This window comes from Trichosurus vulpecula, chromosome X (genome assembly GCF_011100635.1).
Source record: "Trichosurus vulpecula isolate mTriVul1 chromosome X, mTriVul1.pri, whole genome shotgun sequence".
Taxonomy (NCBI): domain Eukaryota; kingdom Metazoa; phylum Chordata; class Mammalia; order Diprotodontia; family Phalangeridae; genus Trichosurus; species Trichosurus vulpecula.
In genome coordinates, this window is record NC_050582.1 from 19,224,038 (window position 1) to 19,244,237 (window position 20,200).

At 41.0% G+C, this 20,200-nt stretch overlaps 1 protein-coding gene across 1 annotated transcript in view; it reads right to left on the bottom strand.

Moving 5' to 3' along the window:
* Nucleotides 1–20,200, bottom strand: part of DACH2 (dachshund family transcription factor 2) — a 208,796-nt gene that overhangs the window by 124,910 nt on the left and 63,686 nt on the right. Inside the window, exon 2 of the mRNA XM_036740067.1 lies at nt 10,483–10,614. Coding sequence (XP_036595962.1) covers nt 10,483–10,597 — 115 coding nt within the window. The 5' untranslated portion in view covers nt 10,598–10,614. The remainder of the gene's footprint in view (nt 1–10,482; nt 10,615–20,200) is intronic.

A 20,200-nucleotide genomic window follows, 5' to 3' on the forward strand; every position in this document is an offset into this window, starting at 1 on the left:
GGATAAGCCTTTATCTTGTACAGACACTTCAGATGGCAATGAGCTGGGCCCAAAATTGAACAGGTATGACAGGATGGGTTGGATCCACAGTGTGGAAAACTAGCTAACATGCAAATCAGTTAGCATGTATGACCTGGATGAAGATCCAGCAAAGAAGACTGGGAGGGAACAGTCCCACGAAAATCTAGAGAAGACAGTATCCAGCAGAAGGGCGTGATTGACAGTGTTAAAGGCTGCAGAGGGTGAGGATTGTAACTTTGAGAGGGAAGTTTCAGTGGAATGATGAAGTCCAAAGTGAGGACGTAGAGGAAGTAGAGGCACCTAGCACAGACAACTTTTTCAAGGGCTTTAGGAGAGAAGGGAAAGAGAGCTATGGGATGACAGCTGATGAGGATGGTTTGATCAAGTGAGAGTCTTTAAGGATGGGGAAGACATAGCAGTAGGAAAGAAGGGCTCAGACAGGGAGAGAACTGAGGGTTAGAGAGAGGGTAAGGACACAGGAGGGGCAATCTTCTGGAGAAGAAAGAAGAAAGGATCTAGAGTACGTAGAGAGGGCTTTGCCTTGGCCAAGAAGGGGCTACCACTTCATATGAGGCAGAGGAAAAGGAGAAGAAAGTGAGAGAAGATATTTGAATGATGTGGAATGGGGAGGAAGGAAGAAGAGGGAGTTCTTGAAAAATGGCCTCAAATACACAACCACAGATATATGGATTCTGTGATAACTAACCTTGATAGACTTGGCTCTTCTCAGCAATACAAGGTTTAAAGACAACTCCAAAGGACTCATGATGGAGAGAGCTATCTACATCCAGAGAAAGAACTATGGAGTCTGAATGCGGATTGAGGCACACTATTTGCTCTCCTCTTTTTTCTTTTGTTTTTTTTTCTTCTCCTTTTTTGTTACTGCTTTTGGGTTTTTTTGGTTTTGTTTCTTCTTTCTCATGATTCATTCCATTGGTCATAAGTTTTCTTTATAACTTAACTACTGTGTAAATAAGTTTAATGCAAAGTTATGTGTAGAAGATATATCAGATTCCATGGCATCTCAGGGAGGGGAGGGAAGGGGGGGGCAAGAAAATCTGGAACTCAAAATCATGCGGAACTGAGTGTTGTAAACTAAAAATTAAAAATCTTAATTAAAAAAAGAAAAAAAAAAGAAAAATGGCCTCAATTTTTCTGTGAAATATGAAGTAAGGTTCTCAGCTGAGAGGGCTGGGGCAAGGGATGTCATGAGAGGCTTAAGGAAGGATGCAAAGGTTTGGAATAGCTGCCTTGGTAAGTGAGGTAGCAAATTGATTAAAGGAATGTAAAAGGACTGCCTTGCTGCAGTGAGGGCCTACTTGAGACAATATAATATAAATCTGCCCTGGACCCAGTCAGCGTGGTTTCATGGTTCTCTTTAGCACTGTTGAAAAGCATAGCAGTAAGAGCAAAGAAGGCAGATGGCAGGAATAATCCAGGGTGCTGATTTGGCAAGATAAGACTGGCAAAGGATCAGCAGGCCAGGTGTTTAAGTGTAGAGTTAAGCTGATTCACCAAGTTGTTGAGACAGGGAAGGGAGGAGAGTGTAGAAAGAACTGAAGAGTAGAAGGAAAGCTCATGGTGAGAACCAAGAACAGGATTGGGATAATAAGGCAGAGGGAAAGATGGAATGATAAAAGAGTATGACCAGATAAAGGAATATAAGTTTATGAACATGAGGTGGGATATTTGTACATGATGGTAAGATCAAAGGTGTGACCATCTTTGTGGGTTGCTGAGGCATAATGTCTGAGTATGTCATGGGAATGGTGTAGACTGAAGAACTGGAAAGTGAGGGTAGTCAAAGGAGCATCAGTATATTTGGTGAATTCTCCTAGTAAAGGGGCACAAGTTAGGGTGGAGATAAAAATGGTGAGCTTGGCACTGAATGCATCCAGAGAAGAAGGATAATGTCCTGGAAGTCAGAGATTAAGTGATAAATTTGGATTGAATAACTCTCAACGGAGGAAAGGTAGCTGAGTGGTGGTGGTAGAGTGTGACACTAGCAACGGCCAGTGAGGTGGGGGGCACTTGGAGAGGGGAAATGGAAGTGAAAGTGATACCAGAGTGGGAACAGATTGCTAGAAATTCAGCCTCATCAGGGGACAACCAGGTCTCCCTGAGTATTCAGAAAATGGAAAGAGTGAGAGAGGAAAGGGTCCAAAAGAATTTAATGAAGGGTGGTGGGGAGGGAATCTGGAGGGAGACAAGCTCCTCAGCCTGGTATTTCTTATTTCACACCTCTCTGCAAATTCTGCCTTATAGTAAAACTGGAGTATTGTATTAGCTGGGCCCCAGGAAATTCAGTCCATGTCACCCCTACAGGCCCTGGGAGCCGCCATCCACCAAGGCTGAAAAACATTCTTTTTTTCCCTGCTCTCAGAATCCTTATCTACCTCCTAGGGTCAACTCAGGTACAGTATTGCCAGATCCCAGCCACTTAGGAGTGCCCCTCCTTCTCAAAATACCTTGTAATTCCGATTTTGTATACATGCGGTATCTTTAAACACACAAAAATGCACACACATATGCAACAACCGCCCCCCCCCCCCCTTTAGAGTCTAAGCTCCATTAGGGCAGAGACTCAGTCTTCCTTTCATTTCCATATCCCCAGGGTCTGTCCCACTGTACATTGGGGCAGAGTAATCAATAGGTGCCGAATTGAAACTACAAATCACTAAATAGACAGATACACAACTTATATTTAAACATGATACAAATCTATAATTTTCATGCTAATCTTTTTTCAGGATCTTTTAAAATGATTCAGTCATTAAATTGAGGATATGATGATATATATTCAGATGCTGAGTATTTGAAAAAAAATCAAGTTGAACTTGTAAATAAAAAAGAGAAGCTGAATAACAATGACAGTCTTGTAGCCCCCCACATATCCCACCCCCACCCCCAGCTCACAGGGATTCAACTATTTGGTAACTAAATATGCTGGGTGGGAGTTTCCTTTCTGCTGCCAGAATCCAACCTCCTTTGGTACACTGCTCACTGCCTGCATCCCCCATGATCCTCTTTCTCGCCTCCCTATCCCATTTCATGCTGCTCAGTCCCTTTGGATTTCCTTCCACTGCTCTGGTTCTTCCCACCCTTAGAGGTATGAGATCCATAACACTTAGATTTGGGATCCTGTGCTCACTCCCCTGGAAAGTACATGAAACAAACTGACATTTATACAATGCCTTAAAACCTGATCTCAGCTTAGCCTCATGACAGTCCTGGTATACAGGTATAAGATGGGGCTGGGTGTGCCCATTTCATTGAAGATTGAGACTCACAGACACAAATCACTAGCTAGTCAGAGGTGCCATTTTAACGTAGGTCTTCATGACACCAAATCCAATCCTCTTTTCACTACATTAGGCTGCCTCTCATCTATTCCTATCATTTTGATGATCACACACATAGGAATAACACCAAAACTGACAGCAAGAGGGATGACTTCTATTTCCATTGTATCCTCAACTGCCAATTAAAACTAAAAATAAACTTATAATTTTAAAAAATTAATTTATCAAAAAAAATTAAAGCAGAACTCCTTTGTTTCTCTTTCTAACCATCTCTCCCCTCCTATTTCCTTCTTTTCGTCACCCCTTGTGCGTTTCCTGATTTCACTTAAACAACAACTCACCCGTGACTTCCTTCTTTTCTTCCTTCCCCATAATCAATCTCTCACCAAGTCCCTCTCCTCTTTCCGAGATATGCCCTTCCCTGTCTAATCCCAGAATCATCGCTGCCATCCAGAATTTAAACCACTTCACACCTAGACTCCGTGAACCTCTTTGCTAGACTGTGCCACAAGGTTCTGCCCCCTTCCATCTAGCCTACATAGTTCATGCTTAGTCTCGTCTCTCTCCCAAATAATAAGGCTTTGAAACATTAAACTCTAAGAGAGTCCCCCAAGAGTAATCCTGTATTGTCACTGTTATTTCAAAGATTAAAGTCCTGGAATCACACTCCAGGCTGCTCATGTCCCTTTCCTTCTTGCCAGGTTTACAGAGGGACCCAGGCCAGAAAGATCCATGGCAGCAACTGCTTTCTCTAAGAAATACTCACACATTCCCACTATGGCCAGTACCCTGGGGTTCCAAGCACCACGACACTTTACGGTGAATTGATAATTAGCATAGCATCATTAGTTTCTTATAAGGACCTTTTATGGAGTAATTCTGTTAACATGGTCTCTTGACACATGGTCCACTCGAGAAATTCCCCGCGGTTGACTTTGCCCCTCCATACATCTTAGAAGTAGAACCTCAACAAGGGAGCATTACCATCAGGCACAGAGAATCAAGCAATTCACCACAAAAGAAAATCTATGTTTTCCCTTCAATAGGCTGACTTAGCCTGGCCTCGTCTTGGTGTTAATTATTAAAAACACCTCTTCCGAATAAAAAAAAAGATATACATTGTCAACAACATACACACCACATGGCCATGACAGTTATTTTTCCTTCTTTACTGGTTCAGTTTAAAACACACAATAACATGTTCTACCTTCTATGTGGGGATCAAATGCTTAATTGGATGAAAAACTAGCCACCTCAAAATCTAGCTTTCAGAAAGAATCTAGGCTTTAACACATGGATTGTGTTTAACATATGGATTGGTGGGGTGTTTTTTTATTATTTTAAAATGCACTTCTTTTTTTTAAAAAAGGATAACTGTAAGAGGTATTTAAAGTCAATATGTTCGATACGCGCCATACATCAGGGTTTGAGATCTGGCACAGTAATAAGCTAATTACTATTGATTTCTGTCAACTTTCAAATGATTTATGAAAGGAACGTTTTTTGAAAAATGATAAAAAATACTGAAAGTCAGCAGTTACAGAATCTTTTGATAAACCAGTCTTCTAATGAAGAAAACAAACATGACAAATTGTTTATCCTCATTTTCTCAAAGTTCTAGAAAAAGGAATTAATGTACTTTGTTTTTGTATCATTTTCAAGAAGACCTGGTGCACTTGCCTTTGGCAGGAGGATGTTTGTCCTCTTTCGTTTCCTTTTATGAAGATAACACTCAGAGCTAGGAAAACACAGCAAATCAATTCGCAAACACCTTGAAGAGAAAAGCATGCTGGGTAAGGCCCAGCATGGCTTCATAAAGACCAAGTCTTGTCAGACTAATCTAATCTCCTTCTGTGACAGAATGACAGTCTGGGAGACAGAGGGGAAGGGATAGATGTAATTTGTTTGGACTTTATCAAGGTTTTAGTGTTTAGCCTGAACAATCAGCTCATCAATAAAACGTGAAAATTGGTATACGATATGCACCTGATGAGGGCTCCGAGATGGCATGACAGGGCACCCCAGGAGTGGTCCTCCACAAACCAAAGGTAGTTTGCTGGGAGTTACAAAAAACAGCATCTCCCCTAGGCCACATCCTGGACTCGGGATTAATATCTGCCTTGGTGATAGAGGTGGTGAAATAGAGAACAGAATCGTTAAATATGCAGGTATTACTAAGCTGGGGGGAGGGGGCTGGCAGTTTGGAGGGTGGCTGAGAATTTAATATGGCCTCATCAACTTGTATAAGGACGGACAGAATTCGAGAATCAAAAGCAATGTTAAAGCCCTTTAACCGAATGGCACAAACACAAAATAGGAAAGGGCAGACTCTCAATCAAGCTAAGTATGTCTGTTTTATGGAATTTTAAGGCTTACAAAGTGATTACCATTATATTTTATCATTTGAATCTTTCAGCAACCCTATGAGGTTGTTATTATTAGCTCGGAGGAGTTCAATAACCTTCCCGGGGTCCCACAACTAGCAGGCACAGGAGAGAGGATTGGAACCTCAGTCTTCCTTACTCAAAGTTGAACACTCTTTCCACTATGCCATGCTTCCTTCATCATCTCCTCAAAAAGATGAAAACATATAGGGCACTAAAGTGGCACCAATGGGAGTACGAAATTAAAATGCTGAATAGGATAGAGCACATAGGACCCAAGAGTGGTTTAGAAGTCCCGAGTGAAGCCATTGGCAGAGAACTAAGAGTGAGGGCAGGCTCACAGGAAGTGGACATGGCTGATTAAACAGCAACTCTTGTGTCAAATGAGCATGAGAAAGGGAAAGATTAAGATTAGAGAAGAGAATGTTTGAACATAAACTGAACTTGGGAGTACTTGAACCCAGAGGAGAGTGAAAAATTGTTCTCAATGCCACTGAGGATAAATGAAAGGTGCCTTCCCCACTAAACAGAGGTTGTTTGGGTTAGACATTACAGAATTTCCAAATAGGCAAAATGGTTGTCTCTTGGGATGCGTTTGGAGTCTTTTAAAAGAATGGGTTCCCACTGTTGATGCATGTTTCTGACAGAGTGGGATGAGAAACAGCAGCATATAGCCTGAAGAATCTATGGGCCTGTGGGATGAACCTTGAAAACCATGTTCTAAACGCAGATGCAAAAAAAAACCCAAACACATCTCCTGGTTCCCTAGACATAAGTCTTATGATCTCCTACAAAGATGATAAATGACATGGAGACCATTTGGGATCTGAGTCTTGAGCTTCTTGAGTTCATCTCGTGTCATCTCTCTCTCTCTCTCTCTCTCTCTCTCTGTCCACACACACACACACACACACACACACACACACACACACACCCCTTCTTGTTCCTTTCAAACTTGACTTTCAAAGTGCTAACATGCCCAATGTCTCCTCCATATAATTTAAGTGATCATCACAGAAGGTTGCACAAGTACAGACCACAAATGTCAACAATTTCTGCAGGTATAACCTCAAACCCACTCAAGGAAGGCACTATGTACAGTTCCTTCGGAACTAAACAATGTTGTTTAAAACAAAACCAAACCTCCATCTCTTTGTACAAGGCAAGAGGTGATCCTCCCAGTCTTTGTTACAGTGTTAAAAAAAATAAAGCCTGCTGCTGTGGAACTATATTTCTGATTTGACAGCTACAATTATAATCATTCAGGCATCTATTTCCCACAAACTCTCCACAGCCATAACCTTTAGTGATTAATTATAAAGCTCTAGGAGCAATAGTACACAGACTAATTTCCTAAAACAATAAAAGACAGAATTTCTCATTTGGAGTTCAATGAAACACGAACAGGTTGTTATTCATGCTGAAATCTCAATGCAGAGTCATGTTGCAGCCATTAGAGACGCTATTAAACACAACCTCCAATCAAAGAAACTAGAGGTCTGTCTTGAAAAGGAGAAAATACTGGCCTACCTCGCGAATCTTCTCTCATTGCCATCTCATCTTTTCCCCCCAAACATTAGGAATTCAATTGCTTTTTCAAGCCCCCCCCTTATATTCCTACTCCTTCAGAGTCATTACAAAATATAAGATTAGAACAAACAGCCATAGCAAATAGAAGCTTTCCCATAAAGCAAATCACCAGCATGTTCACACTGATATGGTGCCCACCTGCCAATGGTATATCACCTGTGTGTGCAGGCATCTCAACACGACATGGGCTTTCCCCCATGTCATGGCAGCAGCTTTGTTCAAGACATAAATTAGAGAATTTCTTTAAGCTATGGCATTGTCATTTAAAAGAAGGGGATCAAGGTACAGAGGCTGATCTGAGAACTATAGAACAGTTCGACACTTTGCTATATATTTGTTGAAAGCTGAATGACAAAAAGGCGATATTCAGGTGTTCAACAGAGAAACAGCCATGTTACTGGGAAATTGGGGTGGCCTGGTCTGTGTGTATGCGTGTGCGTGTGCGTGTGTGTCTGTCTGTCTGTCTGCCTATGTCTGGGGGAGGGGGAGGGGATGGGACAAGGTAGCTACTGAGATAAGTGGTTATTCCAAGGCCTTGGCAGAGAGATAAAAAACAAATATCATGTTGTTTTAAGCGACAGAATATTTACATTATACATTTTGATATTTACATATACTTTTCCTCATTACAGTGTGAGCTCCTAAGAATAGGCACAGGGCTCCTACATCTTCAGTTGATACAGCACTCTTACAGTTTATAGAGTTTTCCTCACAACAACCCTGGGAGGCAGGTAAGTAGAGGAAGGAGGAATGTCCTCATTGGATGGATGAGCAAGTAGAGGCTCGCCACAGCACCTTACAGTGCTTGGATATATGGTGAGAACTGAGTGAGTATGTTAAAACAATGAACAAAAGAATGACCTCACTAGGCAGGCCACCTTATTCCAAGGGCCCTAACTGGCAACTACTAGGTATTCTGCACCCAAGACTTTGTTCTCTGTGACAGATTCTAAAATTAGCCCTCCTGTATTTAAGTTTCAATATTTAGGTTTATGATATGTTTTGTTCCTTTTCTCTATTCTGTATTTGTGTTCTGGCCTTTGAGTCTAAAATAAAATTAAGTTTTAAAAAATTAGCCCTCTCTAAACTCTCATCTCTTCAGTGCTTAGCTATGATGCTTACCATTTAGTAGACATTTAATGCCAAGGTAACTAACTGCTGTTTTGTGTTGGGGACTGAATTTTAAGGACCAGCAGTTCAAAAGCCCACTATAAAGATTCTCTGTGTGCTAGAGGAAAGGCAGAATGGTATTGAAGTCCAAGGGGTTGTTATACTAGGGTTGGTTAAGGAATCCCAGAATACTTCATCCCCAGAATGCAAAGGAAGCACCAATCCAATAATAACCTTTCCTTCATTCTGAACTACTGGATTTTTTAAAAAGTCAAAATAAGATCTTCTGACTTCATAACTGGGCCACAAACATATTCTCTGTAACTTCAGCATGAGAGTCATCCATTCATTCAAGAAACAACCCTTAAGTGTATCTTTACACAATACTGTATTAAATTTTAGTACATGATCTAAAATTGTTGTGAAACCTATATTGTGGATCATGTCTCAAAACTCCCTGATGCTGGTGGGGGTGGGGGGAGAATGGGGGCCAGTGAGCTTGGAAAGGGGCCAACACATAACAAGCATAAGTTCACCAAGGCTAACCCCATTCCTAAGGCATCTTTGGAATTCTGCGGGACCAAGTATGACTGAGGCCCCCAATGACTAGACTAGGATGCATGATTTTGCATGAATAGACTTGGCACCTTGTCACTATCATCTGGGAGATCCTTAAAAGGCCTATTCTTCCTTTGGATTTTCTGTGGGATTCCTCAGTTCCCTGTGAGTACAGGATGGGCATTCAGGCCACAATCCTGCCATAAATCTTTTTTACTCTGATCTACCCTCCCAATCCCTACCAAACTCCCACTCCCACGCTCTTGGCATTCAGTAAGGCAGATCAAGGGTGGCAGGTTCTGTTCTTGATCTCTGTTAGCAGTGGCCAATGCTGATAGTGGAAACGTGAATAAGTCCAGGAGGAAGACAGCAAAAATCCATAAGACTTATTCTGTCAGACTTTCCAAATAGTTCCAGGTAGGAAAAAAAAAGTTTTCCTGACTCAAGTACCATAGTGATCTAACTTCAGTGGTGGTACAGTTGGCAACCCAATATTTTTAAATAACAATTATTATCAGGAAAAGGAGGGCCTCCATTTGAGTAGCCTTTGAAAAGAGCTAGAGACTAAGCTTAAATATCTATTTGTTGTTAAGTATGCTTTTTTTAACTCTCTCTCAAGAAAGGATTAATTCAACTGTAAGCACCTCATGCCAAGGACAATAGTAGTCTTAACATAATTGGTTAAGTACAAAGGTCCACATCCCACACTACAATAATAAATATATTTATGGGTATTGATGATGATTAGCTTTTTCCAATGTGGCTGAGCAAAGAAATGATGAGTGACCAGGTTCAAAAACAGCCTCTGAAACAAAGGGTCTATCTCAAATGATTTGGGTTGTCTTACTAACATTAAGGCAGACCTCATATTAGTTTAAGGTCATTCTACAGAAAGGGCACTTCTCATACTGACGCCAAAATGTGAGAATGGATGGCACTGTCTCCCATTTCTTTCGACAATAACAAAAAATGGCCTCCAATATAATGCCAGATTTTAGTAGGTCTTCCTAGGCAATGGAGATTAGTTCTGCAGCATTTGAAGATTTGTAAATCAGTGTAAGTCCAGAGTCGGGAGAAGTACACATTCCCACTTTCCATGGAGGAATGACATCCTTCCCATTTTCTCTCTCACTTGGCTCAGTTATAAAAGTGTGTAGACAATGTGAGGAGCAGGGATTTGATGAAAGTGGAACTGCCTTGGGACACAAGATCCTGAGAGTGTTATGTGATTGTAATGGGGGATCTGAGGGGGTCCAGTCACCCTGGAAGGTTTGCAACTAAGCATGGAACAAAGGATCTTCATTGGTTTAGCGATCCTTTGTGGGGGAAACACCCTGGAAAAATAAGCATAGAAAACCTTATTATACAGAGGGATTAGGAAAGGAATCACCTGGTGAACTTTCTGGTTTGTGTGTATAGAATAGGAAAGTTAAAAGGAGAAGTTTGGGGCACCCTCCTCCATTAGCACCATCAGTGGATAACAACTGCCATCTTGGCATTCTATGGATGCCACTTACCAGCATTAGAGTTAAGCTCTTCATTTTCTGATTCGGTTCCATTTTGGCTTCCACCTCCATGGAGACTATTCATTGCCATGAGCTTCATCTTCTGTAACTTCATGGCCTCGGCCATGGCAGCAGCTGTAATACCTAAAACCAAAATAGCCATAATTCAAATATGGGCTCTCTCTTAATGTAACTGAGGATGGTGCATTTGTTGGCCTAACAATCCCATTAGGAACAGTGGGAAGTCAAATGGAAGCCACAATTGTAATATTTTTTAAAAAACAAAGCTATCTTCAATTCTGGCTGGATCATAGTTGGAAAACAGTATAATGTTTTCACTGAAGCCAAGCTACTCATTGCTGCCCAGACCATTAACATTTCGACACTAATATTCTCCCAGTGTCCAAAGAATCAACGTTTCAGGAGATACTAAAAGGACTACGGAAAGATGCATAGGAAATGTAAACTGGCTTGTCCTTAAAAGTTCTGCTAAAGAAACTATCAAATATACTTGAGACCAGAGAAGGAGGTGGGCCAGTAATGACACAAGAGCTACACAGGATGAGAAAGCATGGAGCAGGTATATAATGTGAACAACCAGGGAGCACCCCTGTGGATGACATCATGGAACCATTGAAATACTGAAGTTATACCATGAAATCAGAGGCAGTATTCACAAATGCAGGTAACAACTACCTCTTTTAGGGGATATTCACATCATATTTCAAGTTACAAAGGATAGGTATAGCCTCAAGTAGGCTTATTTTTATAGTAAGGGGAATTTATGATAAAAATTAATTTCAATTTACTGACATTCACTATATTTAGGGCAAGTTCCTGAGAGACACAAAACATAAGATATCCTCGTTGACCTCAAAGAGCTTAAACGAACAACTTCTTCAAATGATAGCTCTGTCCTCACAACAACTCTGTGAGGTAGGTACTTAGATACATTACTGAGCCCTAATAGAATACACATTGCCTCTTTGACCTTCGCTAACTTCATCTATAAAATGAAGAGTTAGATAAGAAGAATAAAGGAAGAGGAGAGGGAAACAAAAGCCACTGGGACAAAGGGAATAATTTTGTTAAAATGCATCAATTGAAGGAAAATAAAATAGAACATAGTATTAAACTGTAAACCTAAACTGTAAAAATATACCTAAATTGTAAAATTTATCCTCAATACTGGGTTTTTTTAAAAAGGCTTGTGAAGAAGTAAGCTTCTTCTCCAATCCAACTGGTTTAAGGAAGGAAATCACAGTAGTGAGAATCAACAGAAAGCAAATCATGGACCATCCATACAAGGTGATGGTATGTGAATTCACAGCATGATGTGCCAGTCTTAGGTCTTTCCAGAGAATCTGTCACCAGAGCTCATTTATCTTTAGTGAGTCTTGCAAACAGGCCTGTTCTCCAAGTGACAATGAGTAAACAGAGGAAGTCTACCTATTACACCCAAAGTTGAGGGCCTCATGTCTAAAGAAGGAACCAGCTTCCCCTCTTTCTGCCTAATGACTCAGGGGAGGACACAAACTAGAAAAGCTGTTGGAGAAGTTTTGGGTTTTTTTCAAACTATCTCCTTTTTATGAAACTTTGATGGCTAATTCTCTCTAGAACAAAATGAATGATGCATCCCTGTAGGTGACAGACAAGGGAACACCAGACAAAATGTGTTTCTCATGCAGCTATGACATGAGAATTACCAAAATACAGTTCGACACATATTTTGTACTCCAATAGTGAATAGCAATTTGTAAATGTCAGTTTCTTTTTTCACTCAAATGTGTATGATGCAACTGACAAAAAATCCAGTAAACTTTAGAAAAAGGACATGAAGAGTATTAATATAACCAAGAATCATAGACTCCTATAACTTGAAAGGACAAAGGAACCATACCATCTGAGAGAGCTGAGGGTCATGGAAAGTGCAGTAGTTTTGGAATGAGAAGAAAAATGTGTTCAAATCCTGATTCTGCTACATATTCCCTCTGTGATCTCAGGCAAATAATTTAATCTCTTTCAGGCCTGTTTCCCCCCAATGGGTCATCTCTAAAGTCCTTTCCAGTTTGAAGACCTAAGATCTAGTCCAACTCTCTCCTTTTACAGAACAGAAAATTGAGGCTCAGTCACTCGCAGAGGAAAGAGAACAGAGGGAGACCTGACTGAAGCTGGATTGAATTTTTAAAGTCCTTAAGCAATTTAAATGATTTCCTGAGATTTTGTGAAAGTAGTCTTTATTATATGATGTCTCGAAATCCTACATTTTCACGGACAGATTGCTTCTCATCCCTCCTCAAGTCTCCTTTGCTCATTCATCATGCACATCCTGCCCCCAAACTGCAGATCCACCCCAATACTGTCCTAGGTCCTCCTCTCTTCTCTTGTCATCCTCTGGTCTTCTATTCTCTACAATCTGGCTCCCACCTACTCTTCCCAATTTGCATTTTCATTTAAATTGATCCCTCTTTTCTACTCTTCTCTGTCAGACATCAAAATATGTCTTCATATAGAAAATGGCCAACCAGCTAAGAATCAGAGAAAAGAACCAATACTGTACAGAGGAAAGGACTGATACTGAAGTGGTTTATGTACATATAAAGGGTGCTCACTGAGCATCTGGCCAGCAAGAATCATTAAATTTCATCTCCCTAGGCCAAAGCCCCAAATGATCCACCACTGTTGTGGTTCTGCCCAGGATGGCCAAGTATCTCATCTCTACATGAGCTCTATATAGCAGGAAATAGAGAAAAGGAATAGGAAATGTACAAGAAATTGGGAGTGGGTAGAAATGAGGGAGATAGAGCCAAATAACATACCAGATGCATATGGAAGAGGATGGGGTAAAAGGAAGGGGAGGAACAGGACTGGACAAGACAGTAGATCTAGCAGGGATTTAGGGGAAGTGCACAGAAACAACTTCTAGTGAGATTCACCACAAGCATGCCAATGAATGGTGTTCTCCAAGCCCATTGTTTCTGATAACTCACTCGGCTTACCAACATGAAGATAGGCAGGGGTGCGTGGGGGGGGGGGGGGTGTGTGTGCATGTGCATGTGCACGCACACACACACACACACACACACACACGCACACGCACACACCCCTGTGGGCTTCAAAGTGAGCTACCTGGCAGAATAAGGTGATTTTCTACTTTCCTAATTGGTCACTGTGCCCGTCCTTTTGCATTACTTTGAAAGCTTTGCTGTCAAAACTGTGAACAAGTAAATTAACTAAAAGGGAACTATGAGCAATCAAATCTTGAGGCTTACAATTAACTAAGTGAAATGTAAAGCCAGTGCATTGCAATATGGCTTCATATAAAAACAAAACATTGAATTAAATTAACAGTTAAGGCATTGCAATGAATAACATTTGAAAAAAGAAACGAAAAACCATCCCGATGTGCCATGTTCCCTCAGCCTAACAGGCAAGCACTGTGTAGCCACTCATTCACAACTTGCATTCCGGGCTGCTCTGGGTCAAGTTCGTTGTGCTAAAACAGGAATAAAGAAACATCTGGTAGCATGGAATGTTAATGCGATATACCACATTGAATCTAACAGCAACAATTCAGAAATTTCCTATAAATCACCAGTTGAAAGATGTGGGTCTTTTCCTTTCAAACAGAGGTGGCATTCAGACTTATATTCAGGTGATATCTCCATTTAGCAGTCCTTTTATTTAGAAAACATTTGGAATCTAGAAAAGTCTGTGTTGCACCTAAAAGGGAGAACGTGTGCTTGGACCTAAAAGTAGAGTGAGAAGGTGGGAATCCACAAGTGAGCTCAGCAGCATAAACAGGGTGCCCTGCTTCCTATATACTGCTGGGTATCCATAACAGAGAATAACTATCCCAGTGAAAAATAGCTCTGCCCAGAGAGATGGCCGTGAGGGAGATGCTGGCCAAACATGGCCATGGACAGTGGCTCTACTTGGCCAGATCTCAGGAAAGTCTTCTCACAGTGGAGATGGTGGGGACTTGGGGTGTCGTCAGTTGAGAGTTGTTGCAGCATAAGTAGCTTGGGAATTTGGAAGAGGGGGTAACAAGTTCTACCTTGAATATGTGTTGGTGGGTGACCAAGAGCAAGTCACTTAGCCTCTCAGACTGCCAATCCAAAACCAGAGCAACAGAAAACCTCCCAAAGTCTATAAAACACACATAATGACGCACTGGTTCAAAACAAGGCACAGGCATTCAAGGCAAGAGATCTACACCAGTCAAGGGGTAGAGGATGTACACCAAGACCAGTCTCTCCTTTGCTTCATATTGCCTCTCCCAGGTGAGATCCATCCTCATCTCTTACTGGGTCCAGTGCCGCCCTTTGAAGCTAATTCTCCTCCACCAGCCCAGGAAACATAGCCATGGTAGGGTTGCCAAGGTTGCCATTTTATTCCTGCTTATGTGATTTCCTATACAACACAGCCTAGGCATTTAAAAGTCCAAAGTAAATGGACATCTCTTTGAATAGTCCCATCAGAACTACTATTATGTGCATACTTGAGGGATCAGTGATTTTATGAGCAGAGTTCCCTGGCATAGGAAGTCTTGATCAAAAACAATCTCCTCCACCTCTTCCTCCATGACTTCAGAGATAAGTCCTAAGAAGCTGTCCAAAGCACACAGAAGTAAAGCAACTTTGCCAGGGTCCCAGCACTAGTAAGTGTCAGAGGTTTAATTCAAATCCAAGTCAGCCTGACTCAAAGTCTCTTGAACACCAGGATGCCCCTACACATCTCCTATCCCAGAATTTCAATTATGCACTACCTGCGAATATCATACCTGGGCAGTAAATCCTCGTAAAAGGGAAACAACTCTTCAACTATGTGTTCCCTGTCTTAGATTCTCTCTCTCTCACACACACACACACACACACACACACACTTTTTAATATTGAGCAAATATCAATCATACCTCTTATATGTGGTGTTGGCTTGAACTGAAAATTCACTAGCATTCTTTACCTAATCACTAACAGAATTATGAATTAGCCTGCTGACACCTGTCAATAGGGGAGTTCACTGTTGTCTTAGAAATCCAAGTTATAGGGACACTTCTAATAGTGATGAAAAGAAACATTTCAAGAGGTGATCTATAGGCTATAGAATTCACCTGGATTACTGAAGAGAGACAATTTGACTTGGGTTAGCTGTGTGACTATGGTAAGTCAATTCACTGCAATAGGGTCCTTATAGGACAATGGAGAGCATTTGACCGATAAACCTTCTAAGATCCCTCCTGGCACCAACAGTCTGAGTTGATGATTCTAATATCAACACTGTCATTTCTGGAAAAAAGCCAATAGAAAGCTAGAAGATCATTTAGAAGTGATTGGGCTTGGGTGTCCAGGTGACCCCAGTTTTCAGGAATAATTCTCCTTTCATATTGTGACTTTTTTCATGCCATTTCAAAGCCAGAGATATTAATATAATCCAATCCCATCCTGATCTAGGAAGAATGTATATTTCCCAGAACATTCCCTATTCTAGCCCAGCTATACCCAGGCCAGAAACTAGAGGGTGCTCTGAAGCCCTCCCCTCTAGAGAGGTCACACTTCCTAGTTTGGGCCTATCTCTGCTGGTGTTACAGAGGATGGGCTGTGCCAAGCTAGGGATGAAGTAGGCCAAGAGTTCCCATGGCAGAGCTAAGACTCAAGCACTGAAAGAGTAAATGTTTTCATTGCTCTCCGCAACCTAGCAAGTCCATGACTGTTTCCACAGGTGAGTCTACCATCCAAATAAATGCTTGCTTGCCAGCCAAGGTGGGTCGTTGTCAGATTGGATGAGCCACAGAGTCTCCAGAGAGTCCATGCTTTGATGCTATCACCGTTCACTAAGAAACTATGGATCACATTTAATGTAATGGCAAAATTATTTTGTTTATTCCTCTCTCCACTATCAAGTAGAAATTATGGGGTGTTTTTTCAGTGTTTTTGACTAAGCCAATCAATAAATTAAACATTTAGTATGTGCTAGGCACTGTGCTAAAAACCAGTGCTATACAGAAAGGAATACAGGTGGTCTCTGCCCTCAAGTAGATCCCATTCTAATAGGTAAAGCCAACATATAAATAACAAAGTCTACACAAGATACATATAGAGTAAATGGACAGAAGACACTAGTTGGGGGGAGGATTAGAAAGGCCTCCTATGGAATATGAGATTTGAGCTCAGTTTTGAAGGAAGCCAAGGAAGCTAGGAGAGAAGAGATAGACATGCAAAGTCAGAAGATGGGATGTCACAGAGGGAAGAACAACAAGTGAGCAGGTCTGTGAAGCTGAATCAGAGAATATGGAGAGTAGAGTGAAGGGCAAGAAAATGGGAAAAATAGGAAGGGGGCAGGTTGAGAAGGATTTTCAAAGCCAAACAAAGGACTCAATAGTTAATCCTGAAGGTAACAAAAAGAAACTGGAGTTTATGGGGGGTGGGGGTGGGAGGCTGTATGACAAGGTCAGAACTATGCTCTAGAAAATCATTTTGGCAGCTGAATGGAGAATGGATTGGTGAAGAGAGAGCCTTGTAGCTAGTCAATTATCACTTTTCATTGAAGGATTGACAGCCAGGACAAATGAAAAAGAAAAACAGCATTGGCTTTAGGGATAATTCCAACACCTTGACTGATGCATCTTTCTTCTAACTGCTCAAAGAAGGTATTTAAGATGCCCATTTAAACAGGGCGTCCCAAATGAGTCTGTGTCAAAAAAATAATGGCCGTCTTCCCCCCCCTTTCATGAGGTGAGGAATGTCTGCATGGACTCATGTACTACATCAGACAGTCGCTATAACAGTTGGTTTGGTTTAACTGTTTTTCCTTCTAACAAGGGAAGGCTTCCTGGGGATGGGGAGCAAGAGGCAGACATTAACTGTGATATAAAAACAATAGGTTTCACTAAAACTTAAAAAAACCACTTCTTAAAAAGAAAATAATATAGTCATGCACAAAAAGACTCACAAAAACAGGCCTCAAAGATGTCTTTTGTTATACATATGAGAGATTGTTGTTCAACTCGTCAGTGACATTCAGAGATTGTAAAATTGCACGTTGAGGCTTGCAGGGACCTCCCAGGTCATCTACTCCAAACATTTCATTTTTTGGAGGAGGAGATAGAGGTAAAATCCAAGAGTACAAACCACACAAGTATTAAGTAACGAAAGATCAAAGAAGGATTTGAACAGAAGGCATCTGACCCCAAAGCCACACTGTTGCACCATACTACAAAAGCTTCCCAAGAGGGAAGGTTGTATTGCTTTCCCAAAGGTTACACAAGTGGCATAGGCCGTCTCTAACCCCACTGGAGATGGACTGTAGGGCTCTTGCTCTTCCTACCCACTGTAGACAAAACACATAAATGTCACCGACCAAAAAGCCATATTCTTCAAAGAAAGTGGTACCAAAATATTGAACCGTTAACTCAGTTCGCTGTGAATCCCCACATCAATAATAACAAAAAGCAATTGAAGGGAAACCTGCAATTGGATGATCTGGTACCTCCTCAGCAGGTATCACTAACAGTAAAAATGAGAGTGTAAAGTAGCAGTTACCAGTAGGAACTAGAAAAGAAATGGTGAGGGCTGGGTGGGGACAGACACAAGATTTTCCAAATATATTAGAATAAGTAAAAAAGATAAAATGGGTTTCAGTTACAATGATCCCCCTCTGAGGAATTCTTTCAGAATTTTTGTGATTCAGCCATTTTTGTCGTGTCCCACTCTTCGTGACCCCATTTGGGATTTTCTTGGCAGAGATACTGGAGTGGTTTGCCATTTCCTTCTCTACCTCATTTTAGAGATGAGGAAACTAAGGCAGACAGGATGAAATGAATTGCCAAAGGTCACAGCTAGTGTCGTTATAGAGCCCAGTGCTCTATCCACTGCACCACCTAGCTGCCCTTTCAGAATAGTAAGTAATATCATTTCATGTACAGTTTGTTTGGTGTATATTTTAGGAGAGATTAAAGCAGATGAAATGGCAAGTGAGAATGTCTCACCAAGAGGCTAAAAGAAAAATCAAGAAGCAGGATTCCAGAGGAATGTTTTATTCCAGGAGTAAGGCTAAAGAGTCATTGGTTTGGAGACAAATACACCATGACTCCCTGGAGAACTCCTGGGACATCTTCTTTTACTTTATGTTATGACATTGTATTTTGAAATGCAAATGAAATACCAAGCTGAACGTGCAGCCCTGTTGGTCTTAACCTTCTCATCAATTACATTTCTTATCTGGCCTTGTATTCCCAGTACCTAGCATGGTGTCCTATACACAAAAAGTGCTTAGTATACTTGGTCTCAATGAAAAGCATTTTGCCTCCATCATTAGAACATATTTAAAGGTATTGAGAGCTTTTTTCTTTTAAATAAGTTTATTCTATATTAACATTCATTTTTTGAGTTCTGAATTCCTCCCTCTTGCTCCTCCTTTGCCCATTGAGAAGGCAAGATGTATGATATCAATTATATATGTGAAATCATGCAAAACATATTTGCATAAAAGGAAAATGAAAAAAGTTGTACTTCAATCTGCACTCAAGAGTTCATCAGTTCTCTGGAGGTGGAGAGCACGTCTCATCATCAATCCTTTGGAACTGTATTAGATCACTATATTGCTGAGAATAGCTAAGTCTTTCCCAGTTGATCATTGTTACAGTGTTGCTGTTACTGTATATAATGCTCTCCTGGTTTTGTTTACTGCACTCTGCATCAGTTCACAGAAGTCTTCCCAGGTTTTTCTGAAACTATCCTGCTCGCCATAGCTTATAAAATAATAGTATTCCATCATAATCATATACTACCACTTGTTCAGCCAATCCACAATTGGTGGGCATCCCTTCAATTTCTAGTTCCTTCCCTTCACGAAAAGAGCTGCTGTAAGTATCTTTGTATATATAGGTCCTTTTCCATAGGTATTCAATTTCAATGAACTTCTCTTGAATGCCTGCTATGTGAAAGGGCAAGTCCAGACGTAAAACAACAGGAAGAGGAAGAGCGATAACAACAGGCAAAGCCTGCTCCTCAAGGAGCTTCTAGTCTCCCTTAAGGAAAGCATCTTCTGCTCTCCTTTTTCAGGATGAAAGATGCATTAGGCAGGATCAGACATTCAAAAGGACAATATGAATATACACAGAGGGCAAAGAATAGGGCCAGAGAGAATGGAAGAGAATAATTATCCTACTTACAAATTATAATACCAAAAGAACCTGAGCAAATCACCAAGCAACAGCTGTTTCTGAGCCAATTAATAAGAGATCATTTCCTTCCTGTGGTGCTACTTTGTGCTGTAGGGCTTCCTCTAGCCTGTATGATGCCATCTTTCTCATTTCTGTGTCACCTTCTCCACAGAACTGTTCACTTTTATTCTATAAAAGGTATATTTACAATTGCTCTATAAACACTGGCATTACCAGGGATAGGGGTTACTATTTTGTTATATTCAAGCTCATCATCATGCTCCTATGAACCTATGATCTAATCAATCCTAGCACTCTGGACTGAATCATAATGTGGCCCATGGATTCATGAGGTCTCCTCAATCATATTATAAGATCCTTGATGGCAGAAGCCATGCCTTATGCTTCATGTGTATCATCCAAGGCATGAAGTAGATGCTCAAAACAGATGCACTGAAGGAAGGCATGAATCTTATAAATGGCTTCCAAAGAGATGTGTGTGAAACAGCACAGAGGCCAGCAGGGCTGGATCACAAACACGGAGAAGGGAATAAAGTTTAAGAAGAT